The sequence below is a fragment of the Athene cunicularia genome, assembly GCF_003259725.1.
Source record: "Athene cunicularia isolate RWA chromosome Z unlocalized genomic scaffold, athCun1 chrZ_part1, whole genome shotgun sequence".
NCBI lineage: Eukaryota > Metazoa > Chordata > Aves > Strigiformes > Strigidae > Athene > Athene cunicularia.
Genome location: NW_020799142.1, coordinates 20,548,397 through 20,563,565, shown reverse-complemented (window position 1 = coordinate 20,563,565; position 15,169 = coordinate 20,548,397). Strand labels below are relative to the sequence as shown.

The 15,169-nt window shown below is 36.2% G+C and overlaps 1 protein-coding gene across 3 annotated transcripts in view; it reads right to left on the bottom strand.

Moving 5' to 3' along the window:
• TMEM267 (transmembrane protein 267) overlaps nt 1–15,169 on the bottom strand; it is a 44,383-nt gene that overhangs the window by 17,850 nt on the left and 11,364 nt on the right. Inside the window, exon 4 of one of the 3 annotated variants that reach the window (XM_026865376.1) lies at nt 9,388–12,567. The exons of the other annotated variants lie outside the window; for them this stretch is intronic. Within the exon in view, the coding sequence (XP_026721177.1) occupies nt 12,232–12,567 (336 nt within the window). The 3' untranslated portion in view covers nt 9,388–12,231. Of the gene's footprint in view, nt 1–9,387; nt 12,568–15,169 lie in introns of those variants that run through there. 3 annotated transcript variants of the gene reach the window in all.

Below are 15,169 nucleotides of genomic sequence, written 5' to 3'. Positions count from 1 at the left end.
GGGGCAGAGGGCGGGACAGGGGAAAGCATCGAGAAGAAAAATATGAGCTGTGAACATTTTAAATGTTTAATGTACTTGGTGAGGAGCAAGCCAGCCAGATTCAGTCCTTTGCTTGAGTGAGAGGGTATAAATACACTGACTTCTCAGGAAAACTTCCCCAACAGCCAGCTAGGGCCTCAGGGCAGTCTAGCATACATTCAGCACTACATCCCATTGATACATAAAGCAGAGAAGAAACTTGAGGAGTGACTGGAGTGCCCATTGCCCTCCCATCACGTGAATGTCCCCACAAACAGACAATGCTCTCATGCTTCTGCTGTGCTCAGACTCCCCAAGAATCCTGCACTCTCTGCTGCAGAGTTGCAGCCCTTGCAGGAGGAACTGAAAGGCTTGTGCCAGCCTGTGCCATTGCCTGGCACTTAGACCATGGACTTCCCAATCCCTGATCATTAAATTATGATACAATAGGATGGCAGTTGAGTTCTTTGGAAGAATGCAAATTTTTTGTCATGAAGAAGAGGTTTTGGGCTTTACACACCAAGAACACAAAGTTTCAAAATTCAAAAGAGAAGTGAAAATCTTTCTGAAGTGAGAACTAAGGGAAAGTTGAGGCTGATAAAGTTTTGTGACTCCATTCCTCTCTGAAAGCAAGAAACAGGCACAGCAGGGAAAGTGGGCATGAAAATGTTGCAGGCTAGAGAATGAGATGCAGATAATCAGAAATGCATCCCTGAAGGAGCAAGGGGTACCATCTGATAGATTGCTATGTTAGGATCATGTTGCAGATGATGAACTGTTCTGTAAAGTCATCCCTGAGCAGAGGCCCAGTATTCACCTCAAGAACTTTCTTCAGGACTGACAACATCATTGCTGGTGAACTGGAAAGCTTAGCTTCCAATGGCATGTTCCCAGCACTTGAGACAGACAAATTATAACCCTTTCTGTATCTCTAATATATTTAAAAGTTGACACAGTATTTTGCAGCTTTAGAAAAGGACTTAGTTGATTAAGTGTGCAAGAGGAGAAACTGAAGATCCTTCCCTTCTCCATCTCTATTTAAAAAAAAACAACCCATCATTTAGAGGACCACAAGAGGTGTGCTGAGAGAATCTGCAGGTGCTGAAAGAGAAAGAATGACAGATGTTTTCCACAGCTGCCTGGCTCAGGAGAAAACCTGATGCTGAGATGCACAAGTAGAAAATAGTACTTTGGTATTTGTGGTTTTTAATTGAACAAAGACTAGTAACTCTGCATGCTTTCTTATTATTTAAAAACTATTTTCTTCACTATATAACTTAGGCATTCTTGCAAACCAAGATGTGATGTTTACATCAGTTGTCCAGAGCCTCTTCCCAACTCTGCCTTGCAAAAGACTTCTCAGGACAAAGCTGAGTATTTTGCTGAGACCAGGTTCCCCTAAATTTTGGGACTTTTTTTTTTGTCCTAGGCCTTAACTGACTTTTTGAATGAGCAAGTGAGACTATTACTTGGATTCCAAAAGGGAAAAAGCAAAATGGGGGATGAACAGAAGGTCTATGCACAAACATATAATCAGTGAAAGCTCACGCCTTACAGAGGTAATATCTGACTACACAGATGAGTGGTCTGGTTCAGCATGATGCTTTGTTTCCAACCTGCTTCTCCCAAGTCTTAAAAAGCCTGAAGCTGGTTTTCAGGACAACATGTATTCTAAGCATCTATTCTGATCTCCTTATCGTTTATAAGCCAACATTATATGTACAGGGGGATAACAAAAAGTGACAAATGTTCAATGGAAACCTGTTAAATCAAGTTTTTTTTAAAAAAAACCAGTTGGTGTTCTTTCCTACCCACATAAATAAATACACAAATGTTCTGGTCTTACAATTCACCTGAAAACATGTTTATGGTCACAAGAGAATTACGCAGGGACAAATGCAAACATAACCACTGCACAAGGTTATACTAACACAAGGCTGTGTGGAATACATGCAGCACATTACATCAATCCATGAGGATCAACAAACCTGCACCAGTTTTACAGGGAACTATGTGATTCTCCCTCTTTCCTGATTTGGGTCAGTTTGTTACAGTGGCTTGTGAAGTCATTATTAACCCTGAACTATGATCTCTTGCAGCCCTTGTTTATACCAGGAAATTAACTTCTTTCTTATAACACCATCAGGCCCACGTTACATTTTTGTTATTTAGCTAGCACAGAGATTTTTTTACAACTTCATATAATCTCACATCTGCCAGGTAACAGGTCGTCCCCTCACAACTCTGAGGCTACAACGTATATTCAGTTTTCACTCTCAGAGTTGAATTCATACTTACTTTATGCCCAGTGTAGGTATGGAAGCTGGGGAAGAGAAATAAGAGCTTCAAGACTTATATTATGCTTCTCATAGCCTGGGCTAAGAAATAAAAGGGTGGCTCTAATGAAGGATCTTTCCTTTCTGAACAGGCCCAGTGGCCCACTGACCACAAAAGAAGAGTGGTGTGTTTTCACCTCAGGTCCATGCACAAGTTTCCTATCAATGTCCATCACGCTTCAGGAGCTGCCAGGTAGCTTGGCAGAAGTGGGGAAACTCATGATGTAAGGACTGTTCATCCAGAACAGCTTCTTCCCTAAGTCTTTCTGATTTTTTTAGACCTTTTTCCCCAGAAGGGCACAAAAGAACTTCAGTATACAACTCAGTCATGTGTTATGATGACACACAGTAGGGAGGACAGCAGCTGGGATAATTGCTACTGCCTCATTTGTAGAAAATTTTATATGCTCTGCTTTTGAAAAAGGCCATACTTTACCAGCAATGGGAGAAATACATAGTAAATTTCTGAACAGTAAAATGATGCATGAATTGGATATAGATCCTCCCCGTCCTCCTCCATGATGTCACTGTCTGTGGAAAATCTACTTAAGAATTTTCTTAAGGATAATTAAAAAAAAAAAAAAAGTGTGGGGCTATCCTTGGCAGCATTGTTTTTGGAATACATGATTTTCACAAGTTCAAGGGGTATGGGAAATGTACTAAATTGTACTATGTACTAAATTGCATTTATTATTTCTAATTTGCATTTATAAAATGTTACTTGAAGCTAAACAAGATCAAAATCACTTCCTCTATTTTCATATTTTTATAGTTAAATGTTATCTACACAATATAAACTACATTATTTATATTGTAAGACTACTTGGGCAGGGACTGTCTTACTGTTACACAACAGCTAACATAATGAGTGACTAAAACCTTCCTGCATTACCCAGAACAAATAAATTATTAATAAGAATGTTGTTAATAATATGCCTGCTTCTACAGTTCTCACTCACTAATACCAGGAAGGGCTTTGGTTGCTGGATTTGGCCCGCTTTTCTATTGAATGCCTCTTAAAGTAATGTGATCACCAAATAGTCCTCATTTGCAATAAAGGTTACACTATGAAACTTTCACAGTGAACCAAGCTCATCTCTCAGCCTCAGACCGAGGTTGCACAGATGTAGCAGAGTAAAATTGGATCCAGGAAAATACACAGCAACAAATTTGCACTCAAATCTCTTAAATTATGTTAACCACTTGAAATTGAGTAGATAAATACGCCATTTTGTTTCATGCCATCTACATCCAGGTACCACTCTAAGTTGCCAGTTAACAATGGGACACCCTGACTTGTCCACTCCTTCAGGAATCCAGTCTTTGGGCTGCAACATAAACCAAACAGAAGTGAGAGACAAATCTTTGCAGTAAGTGCTGGCTCTCCTTCCCAGGGTTTTTCTGTGCCCTCCAGAGGACATTACAAACACTTGCTGCCATAATCTCTTTCACTGTCTTTTTTTCAAATTATCCAATGGTCTACAGTCCGTCAAATACTCAGATCTAAGGCCTGCACATTTGTGTTTATTGACTAACCTGGGGCAGGGAGGTAATTTATTTTGGCAAGTGAAATTGGTGTCTAAGTTCCTCATCACTGTTTCAAACTCTATTTCCTGGCATTGGAAAGTTGTTTGCAATAACCTGCTTTTTGTAGTTTTAAAACCCAAACTATTTCATCACTTTAAGTCAGCTAACAGGAAGTGACTGATATTTCTCATTTAATCATGAAACTCTTGAGCTAGTAATTACAGAGTTTGAAACAAGCTCCTCTCTAGAGCAGTCTTTTTCTTGAAAAACTACATTTCATCACTTCATCCTAGCATTTCGCAGTCAGCTTTACTTGTTCGGCTTTGAAGAATTTATCTTTGAACACACCTATCTGGCCCAGCTTACCCATTTGTTCACGTAAGACAATGAAACTTTCTTTTTTTTTTTTTCTCCTGTAAATGAATTAGGGACCTAATGAGATTGGGTAACGCTTATAAAGCACTTTGGAGATAAATGTGAAATGCTACCATGAGGAGAGTCATGAAGACAGGAATACTAGAGCAAAGAAAAGTGGCAGTATAAGAAGTCTTAATTTGATAAATTATGAAGGGATATAACATTCAACAGCATTAAAATATATTTTATGCATGTCAGAACACCTCTGTTCAACTGTTTTGATTTTGAAAGCCTAGCAGTTGCTTCCTTCAGAAGGTGGGTAAATCATTTTCTCTCTTTTGTGTACCTCTGCAAGTCCTTTCCTTCTCCATGAAGCAGGCAACTTAATTATTTCAAAAGACCTGCAAGTGTGGGTTACTTTGGGATAGAAAGTAAGCAGAAATAGCAAATACCCTTTGTAAACATAACAGAGAGTGTTTTCAAACAGTTCTTCAACACAAAGTATTCTGCTGATTTTTTTTTTCAAGTCTGGATGTAGTACAAACTTGGAAAAATTTAGTAGAAGCTGTTCTCATTACACAGAGAAAAATCAATGTTTGTTACCTCTGTAGATATGACTATGTCAGTGTGCCAAATCAGCTGGAATCTCAACTGAAAACTAAAGCTTTTATCTCTGTCAATAAAGTTAACTCCTGCCAGGGAAACTGGAGTGATAGCCTGCATAAGGAAATATCACTAGTGCCAGGGAAGTAATGTGTTCTCTACCTTTCATCAATACTACTCCTTTTGAGAGATGCTTTCCCCCCATTGGTATCACATACCATCAACAACTCAGGAACAGAGCATTTTGCTCATGTAACTCACCTTCACTGCTGCACTTGAAACCTTTCATCTTTCATGTAAGCTTAGAGTATGTGTACACTATGTGGCAATGCGAACAAACTTGCTAAAAGGCCAGTTCTTCTGCAAGCTAGGGACGTAGAACAACCTGATGAAGGGAAAAGCAGAGCAAAGCAACTCTGTCTTCAATGCTTTGTTTTTCAATAGCCTGTTTAATGACATCAAGTACTTTCTTCCAGAGGAGATGCATCTACAGCCTGTTGTATAAGCAGTTTGGATGAAATGCTCAGTGTATGCCTAGTCCAAAGCATTTTCCACCTTTTATTGTATACCTTTTGCAACTATAATAAGTGAATGTGTGTGAACACGTGTCAAAAGCAAAAAAGTTGTATTCAACTTTTCCAAACCTTTGTATCTGTTCACTATAAATAGGGAAAATGCTCACACTCTTGATGACAACACTGTCTTTTTTGCAGAACTAATCCAGGCAACAAAGAACCAAAGAAATGTGCCAACATTCATCTCTTTGAAAGAGACAGCAAAAATATACTTTCTTGTAAATCTAGTCACAGCCAAACTGGTTTTCTTATCTGAAACAAGTTTTAAAGAAATTTGATCATTCAACAAGACTTTCAGTAGCAGAAATTAATTAGGAAAAAACCTTTTTTGAAAGGATTTTCTTTTTAACAGAAGCAGGTTTTAACACCCACGGAAACTGCTGAAGCATGATGCCCTGTACACCACACACTCAAGCACTGGTTTCCTTAACTAACACTGCAGCACACCTTGGCACTGAGTGTGCATGTGGAAGCAGCAAGTACAACCCAGAACTCCTTGGATCTCCAGTACTGGAGAGCAGTATCAGAAGTTTCTAACTGCAATAAATATTTATCATGACAATAAACAGGTGTCCAGCTTTTCTATACTGACATTAAGAGAGACTGACATTACCTAGTACAAGCTCTGCTGTAGGATACACAAGTAGAGACTCTAAGTCAACTTTCAAGGAACAAAAAGGTGCAATCTTTTCACAAATTTCATGTTCCAAGTCCCCATACACTGGCACTACATCAAATAATTTTTTTCAGAGAAATGTAAACTGAAGCAAAGACTTAGCACTGAAAATTTCAGGCATGATCACTAAGTGCAACTATTAAATCTTTTAAAGAGAAACTCCTGGCTTTGGACAGATTTTGCTTTTGAGAAAAAAAAATGTCTAATTTTAGAATAAATGTTCTGCACTTTAGAAGTTACAATTAATTTTAAAAAGCTGATCATCCCTCTACTGAAACATGTCACTCTACAAGTAATGTTAACTGCCTCCTAAGAACTGCCTTTAGTTGCACTACTTTTTCATGTTTTGCTACATGTCAAAATCTCCTGGATAAAATACTCTCGGAAGAGATGGGTCCCTTCTTCAGCAACAGGAGATCATGGTGAATGATATGAAGACAAACCCAATCTACAGTCCCAATTTTAGTCAGCTACCATCTAGTTAGTACAATTTGTGGTGAGTAGAATACACCAGAAGTAGACATCTTTTTTAAGGGATAAATCATGTTTAAGCAGCACTGAGCAGACTGGTTCACTATCTGGACACTAGCTACACACTGAATAAAAAAAAGACTCTAGAATGCTTTGCTACGAGATAGATGTCTACCATTTAGTCTGCTGAACCCAGCTGGGTCATGTACATTGAAGTAGAAGCATACTTTCTATCCAACCTGAGGTAAGTCAAGCACCAGGAGAGTACACGAAACACTGCTGATGTCTCTGTAGCCATATAAAATTACTAGAAATACCACTTTGTCAGTATTTATATAGACTTGTAAATTTATAAATAAATCATGTGCACACATTTTTATGGTATGAAGTTGTAAGAGCATTTGCTTTGCTTATTTGTTTGATTTATACAGAACATTTACCCCAAAGATACTGGCAAATCACTCCAACTTCCACACTAACAAAGCACACCTAGAAGAAAGGAAGATGTCTTCCCAGGGACTAATGAAACAAGAAATTACTTGTGCTAAAAGGTTTTGCTAGCTAGAGTAGTCTGCATCAAAACTCTCCAAGCCCCAACCATACTTCCACATTAAGACTAGGAAATAACTGGGTGCTTGTGTCTCAACATTATATAAAGTTAAATGAACAAAAAGACATAAAAGATTTTGTTGAAAATACATTAATAAAGTCTTATTACTTGAATCTTACAGTATTCATTTGGCCCAGAAACACTTCATATTTTTAGAGCAGTCATCGTACAATTTGATTCTAAATTGTTGGCAGTAATATATAAAAAGAAGTTTGTTTCGTTTGACTATCAGCAATTTAAATTGAAATCCAAAAGTGAAACTAGCACTATAACCTTGTAAATCCCTATGCCATTGTTATGTTTGCTATCTTTGGCTTCATTTCTTTCCCATAGCTCCTGTACCAGAGCTCAGAGCTCCCAGCTTGACTCATCTGTAAAAACTGTTGTTAAAGAGTGGACAACAGTTCAAGCCAACTACCCTACACCAGTCCAGGAACCCTCACTCAATGTTATGCAATTTTTAAGGGGAAAATTGACTAAGACCAAAATAAGATTGACTTTCCTTTGGCAACATGAGGAAGGCTTCAGGGACATTAGTAACATTCCTTAGACAAAGAAGTTGTTTCTGTGGCAGATATGGCAACAGTTCTGACTTGGTAAATTATTCCTGCAAAAGTTTTAGTATACAAATCCATTTTCACACATATTGTTCACCCATATTTACTAATACAAATGTTTTCAGTCAATTAATTTTGATTAAACAAATCTGCTTTTACAAACTGCCTAGAAATCTACTTAACATTCCCATCAAATGGAATATAGAATATTTTCTTTTCTAGTTTTCAATACTCTGAAGATTTCCTTAACATTGCATTAAAATGTTTCTGCTAAGTAGTGGCATACCTGGGTTTCCTAGTCATTGAGAGAAACACTCTCCCTTACCCCCAGAAAATTCAATACAAAATTAGGTTAAGCAAACAGAAAATTATTATATGAACATAGAAGGAAAAAAATCAGTGGGTGATATACATATACCTAAAAATACAAGTACTGTTTACCTTTAATAGTGGGTTTACGTTGTAAGTAACAGAAATCAGTTTAACAATGAAGCACTCAAATCTGTAATTCAATGTAGAGGACATAAAATTTGGGGAATTTTAAGAAAGAACTGAAGGCACCATTTCTTATTTTGAGAAAAGGTATTACTACTGGGTTTTTTGTAAGGAACGCAAAGGGTGCTTTAACCTGACAGCTCTTACTTTGTTTCTGTGCAAGGTCACCTGTAGCACGGAAATAAACCCTAGTTTATGGACTCAAAATTACCAGTTGTAACACTTACAGTACAAAACACAATACAAAACTTCTTCTGCCCTGAATAACTGACAGAATTTAGATTGGTTCAATTAAACAGAAAAGTACTCTTTTGATGCATTTCATCACAACTTCATAGTGACAGTATCTGATGGAATAAAAATGCATGTGTTCAAAATTAACTGTACTAACGTTTCCTTTACACTCAGTTTTAATCCCTTCCTTTTCTCTTTCTGGAATTTTATTTCCACAAGCAAAGGAAATGCTTTGCTGATGATAAGCTAATAGCAACGGCCTGGCTGTTAAAATTATTTTAATTCAAACTCAACAGCATTTTCACTGGAGCATTAGCATCAGTTATGAATAATTCACTTATCACAGAATCACAAAATCATCTAGGTTGGAAAGGACCTTGAAGATCATCCAGTCCAACAATTAACCTCATACTGACAGTTCTCAACTACACCATATCCCTCAGCACTGTGTCAACCCAACTCTTAAAACACCTCCAGGGATGGGGACTCCAAATCAATAACCAATTAAAGGCACATGATACAATATACTTCACCGTAAAAAAAAGTGGTACCAATAGTCATGTGAAAATACAGATCACATTTTGAACTAGAATATAAACTGATACGAGACAGTACTTAGGGATATGGTGTAGTTGGGAACTGTCGGTGTGAGGTTAATGGTTGGACTGGATGATCTTCAAGGTCCTTTCCAATCTAGTTGATTCTGTGATTGTGAGATGTGTTCACTCTTTCTGGTAAGGCCATTAGGGAACTAGAAGAAAATTTATCTTATTTCTAGAGAACTGGGGAAGAATAAACATTCTAATATTTTTAACTTGACAATTATTAGTACCTACATTTTAAGACAGCAATCCATTAAATCAAGAAAAAAAAAAAAAGCAGCACAGTAAGAAAGCAGCAAAGTAAGAAAAAACTTCACACTTTCTCCAAGTTTGTAACTACAACTTGAAAATACATGGAAGAAGTTTAGCATATTAAATTAACCACTGAAATAACTAATATTTTAGTGATATGTATCATACATTGTGCATGAAATTATTAGCTTGAGTTTGTTAACCAGTTTGTGTAATTCACATGCTTTTTGTACTTCAATTTATCCTTCATTGTAACACATGCAGTAAAGCACAAAACAACTATGTTTTTACTATCTTCGTTTATTTCTGCCATGGCTTTGCTACACATGGCAGGTATCAATGCATAGTTGGAAATATCAATGAATTTGAAATATATGTGAAATACACCTGCCTATTATGAATGAATTGCCTAACAATTCCTTACAAGTATTTCCTAGGTGATACAGGCTGAAACAAATATTTAACTTATTTGTTCTCTAATCTGGCTACCCACAAATTACAGCATTACATACAACGTGTCAGTTTACCTTGAAAAGTTGCAATGGCCTGAGCTAAAGGTACCTAAATATCAGGAGGTGGCATGAGACTGTCATGTCTCTCTGGAGAGAGAAAGAGATTGTGTCACAAGTGCTTGCTACTTCCCTTAATACATTTCTAAGTGGTGTTCACCTATGGTTGTCATAGAACTGGTATAAGAACATGACCAGAAAAATAACATTTTGAAATAGAGATGAAAATTATTGTAAAAAACCTCACAAAAATTGCTAGAAATACAGAAAATGAAAATATGTGCTCTTAAACTACTGAAGATGTACCTATTAACTGATCCTTAAACACAGCTAGAACAGTACAGTACCACTCTTAAGGATTGTTGGTGGACATAGTCACCAAAAATGGTACAGCTACAATAAAAAATAAGAATGTAATTGTTCACTTTGTTCCTATATACATTTCCCTTTGCAACAAATCTGGATAAAGCACAAAATCATACAAATATTATACCATGAAACAAGAACACAGAAAATTTTCTACATTATTTAAGTGTTCACTTCTTGCACAAATTATTTTAATTATTAGCATTTCATATCCTAGTTTAAAATACAGGTTAGAAGTAAATGATCAGTACTTCTCCACTACCAAACCATCATGCTCCAAGGGCTCCAAGGACATTTGTGATGTTCTTTCTGGGAAACTTTTACATATAAAAGCAGAAATCCACAGTATGAGGATAATCCTTTAAGGCATATTCTGCTTTTCCAATGAGAAAAACTTTTATTCATCTTATAGTAAATGCTAAACAGCCTACTGTACTGTCAGACAAGTTTCCATAAGCATATATTTCTAACATGAAAAACAAATAGGGAAGAGACTATTCTTTTTGGAAGGCACACTGCAGAAGGGTGAAACACTCTCCATAATGAGCTTAGTGGGCTTGCAGAGAGCTTTTACTACTTTAAAGACACAGATTTTATCTGGTACCCATTAAGCCAGCCAGTTAACACTTTCAGTAGTTTTTTTGTACTTTATGCTAACACACATTTACTAACATAAATGTAATATGAACATATCACCTAATCTTTGCATTCTTTCATAACTTAAGTTCAGCACATGCTACCCTATATATGGTCTTCCATAAAAGCAATCATTTTGTCAGCCATTCGTCACAAAATGTAGTAATTAAGCCCCCATCTCCTTAATAGGCAATGGAGTCCAATGAGTAAAAAATTAACAAAACAATTATTAATAGACAGTTCTCAGCTTGTACACTGTAAACTAGATGGGTTTTTTACTGTTAATTTTTACTTGGGGATTTTTTCTGAGAAATTTCAGAAATGAAAACTGTTACTTTGAACAGTCCACAGTGTAAATTACTACATTATGAACCTGCAACATAATAACATTTTTCCTTAAGTTCCTTAAGGAACTTATTATGAGGAAATTTCTATTTCAATATAATAATAATTTTATTTTACAACAATAATGATGATATTACAACTTAATGGAAAATACTGGTTACAAGTACCATAGTAAGGTCACATTTTGGGCAATGTTGATTTTCTTGTATCTTCCTGAATCTTCCCTGCAGCTTATGTTTTACTGTAATAAATAAGTTTGCCTTTACACAATCCTCAAATGTTTACTAAAATTCCCTAGTTCCAAATTTAATAATATTCCTAATTAGTATATTTTAAAAATTAAACAATTTGGCCAACATACATAATACTGTAACCAAATTGCCTTCTCCCTTCTAACCACAAATTATAGTTACTAGTTATCTGCAAACTGAGTACCAAGCAACTACACAGGAAGAGAATTTAGTAGAAACACTACAGGATAGCAGTGTTCAGAGAAGTGCAGATACACAGTTGCATTTTGTGACAGCATTTCTTTTAAAACAGTTGAATAAAAGAGTCCAGCAGAAAAACAAACAAATAAATTCAAAAGGCTAACTGATGTTTTTTCAGAAGTGCCATACACTACTAAATTCTCACTAATACTTAGCATTTATATAGTGCTTTTCATTTTTAAAATGCTCTGCAAATGCTATCTAGATGAAATGTATTGTCTAAAGGCAGAATACAAATCCAAAGTGAATGGTGATTAGGTGAATGGTACCATGACAGTAAAATGTAATGTCTACTACAGAGAGAGACTAAGTATTTTATAAATCAGGTAGCTGTGCATGAACTATAATGTAAGACCACATATTTACAAGGGGAATGTATAGATACAAAATTATTACCATTCGTTAAATAGGTTTCTATGACCACAAGTAATTGACGCAGGAGCTGTAACTGGCTCCCCAGGCTTAAAATGCCTAACTCTGAAGTCATAGGAACCATAAGGAAACCACTTCAGTGATAAACTGATAGCTTATTTCAAGTGCTAATACAAACAACCTTTAAGAGCTGTCATTCTTATACATCAATGTGGATTCCATGTTTTATAGACATTAATTCTCTAGTGCCTGTTAAATACATAATAAATGAACACAGATGAGGTAAAGATGCTGTAATTGCCACATACAGCCAATATGGCAAAGGAGGAGTTTTTCCAAATGGGCAGATCCAGAGGCCATGACGAATCCCGTCACGGACATGATGAGAAGTCCAGGATATGAACAACATCCAGGGAAGAAAGCACCATGAATCCTTAAGCCTGAAAAGGTGCATAATAAACTTTAATGTCAGAGCCACAACAGGAATCACAGTAGAACAATGAAGAAGTGGTCTCTGTGGAAGAGTCAGAGCAGCCTGCAGAAGAGAAAAATATAATTGGCAATGGCTACAACCGTGACAAGAAAAGGAACTTTTTGTGGATATTAACAGGTGTATTATCAAGTGGCTAAGTGGAAGTACAAAGAAAAACCTACTGTTCCTTTCCACTGTAGTTGATCAGAATCAAAATATGACTATTTAAATGTACAAGAGCTGTGTGAGTTCTGTCTCTCTATTGCATGATATGAATCATGCATCCTACTAAGCATTACCAATGGCAAAACCGGGAGGGGGATGAGGTATGCTATTTGTCATATAGTCATGTGGTATGCAGGAACCTGTATAGTCTGCTGCACTGATTATATGTATTTAATTTCAAGATAATTAAAAGGAAAACAAGTGTAAAATACACTTGAAATATTTAATATGCCTTAATGGCATTTATTTTTCAAAAATACATCCTGTAATATACTACAGTTAGCATCCATTGTTTTCACTGGACAGTATCTAAACCAGAACAGTAACTTCTGATACAACAAAAATATGATCTAAGTTGCACGTACTATGATTGCCTTGAGAGAGTATTCTTTGCAAACAGGCAGAAGACAAATTCAGAAGTCAGCATCTGAATCATCTGTGACTGGGGTTTTCATATCAACAACTTGCTTAATGTTAACTCAGTTGAAAGCCTGATATTTGATTTCAATTAAGGTGAATGCCTAGCAAGATTAAATTTAGCCATTTTAAGAAGCAATAATTATCAATTTGATATACATACTTGAGAAAATATTCTAGATGTACTTGCTAGCAACAGCTAGAACTACCTATCTTCACAAATTCAAAGATAGTAAAAAAAAAAAACCCAAACATTTTTGGATTTCTAAGCAACAAATAAGTAGATTCTTGTTTCTGTAAGCATAGAAGAAATGATAATACATTACTAAAAGATCTATTCAAGTGCTGATGTAATATTAATTGGTTCAATTCAGATAGTGGTAAACATTTGAAAAGACTGTAACAGGCACCAGAAATGTATTCATACTCCTGTACTCTGCACATGACAGTGCATCTCATTGTTATGTTGTACATCCCTCACTTCATCTACTGCAGAAAGCAATCAAAGCATGCTACAAGACACTAGCCAGTAACCCATTAATGCTTCAGTTGTGTTAACTGTTGCAGGATTCAACAGCTACTATACTTTGCAGCGGGACTCTGGAATAGTTACATCAAGTTTTCATGGATATTTTTGACAATTGCTTGGAACCCTGTCTTCTCTATAAGAAGACTTTGATGTAGCCTTAGCTAAGAAATAGAGAGATGGAAATTGATGGATTACCTTGGAATATAACAGTCTATGCTCTAAACCAAAGTCAACATTAAAAGGCTTGCAGAAAGCTTTGCTCTATTAGTTTCCCACTGCATGCTTGTCCATGACACTCTTCATCAGGTGATGGGATTAAAAAGCTCAAAAACTGTCTCAACAACTTTTAACAGTAATGGTATAGAGTCAACAAGCTGGTGGAAAGGCTGTATATTCCACAACTTCATTTCTGTTTCATATAAGAAGATTATTCACAGATTAAAGTAGAAAAATCTTGTGATGGTGAAATTGTTTACCACCTACCCTACAAAGATTTTTGTAACTGTCAGGCCTAAAAACTCCATACTAGCCTAATTTTGAAAAACCACCCTAAATGGTGATACATTTTGGCAGGTATCTTGTCAACTGGTCACTATTTCTGCACTTTTATAAAAAATCAGTGGCAAAGTCTAAATGACTCTTTTACCTCTGCTCTATGGAGGTTAGCTGCCAACATCACCACAGTGAGTAAGGACAATCTGAATATTAATTACATATGCAATTTATCAGTATTAGTGCCAATCTTTATCCAGTTTTGGGGAGCTGATGCTTTTTTTTTTTTCATACAAATTTTGGCTGGCAGGGTTGTTCATATAGCAAACCTGAGTGCTCAATTTTAGCAAAGAAAGCCCTATTTTGTAATTGTCAGTACATTCATTGGGCTTCTGCTGTTACCCAAGTTTAGGAGAACAGTCTGCTTTCTCTTTTACATTCTGTAACATTTACATCCTTGAGTTGCCAAACCCAAGAGACACATAGTTCTATCTGGCAATATAAGCTGTTATACTGCTTCTCCTGACAAGCAAATTTGTTCACCTTTAGAAATCACCTTGTATGAGAGGGTTTCATAACAGTTACAGAGCATAAATAGTTTTAAGGACTTCTAAATTATAAGTTAGTGTTAATGCTAATAGCAATGCCTTTATTTTCAAATTACAACTGTCAATTTTTGAAAAGTAAAATGACTGAGAATAGTTAATTTTCTTTTTTTCTGCCAAAAGAGCTGTTATGAAGGTAATGTGGTGGACCCTAGACAAGTCCTAGAAGTAACAGTAGAGTTTTCTGCTGGAGCACATACTTAGGAAAAACATAGGTAGTTTTGCTCTGTAAGGAGTTTTGATTATGTCTGCTTGACTGAATGGCTATTGTCTTTCTGTTTATGATAAATGTACAGATATTTTAGTGCTTGTGGTTTTCTTAATGCTTATTCTTTGTGCCAGTTTCCAGGCTAAACAAGGAGTTGGTCAGAAAGAGGCACCAGGGTCATAATACACA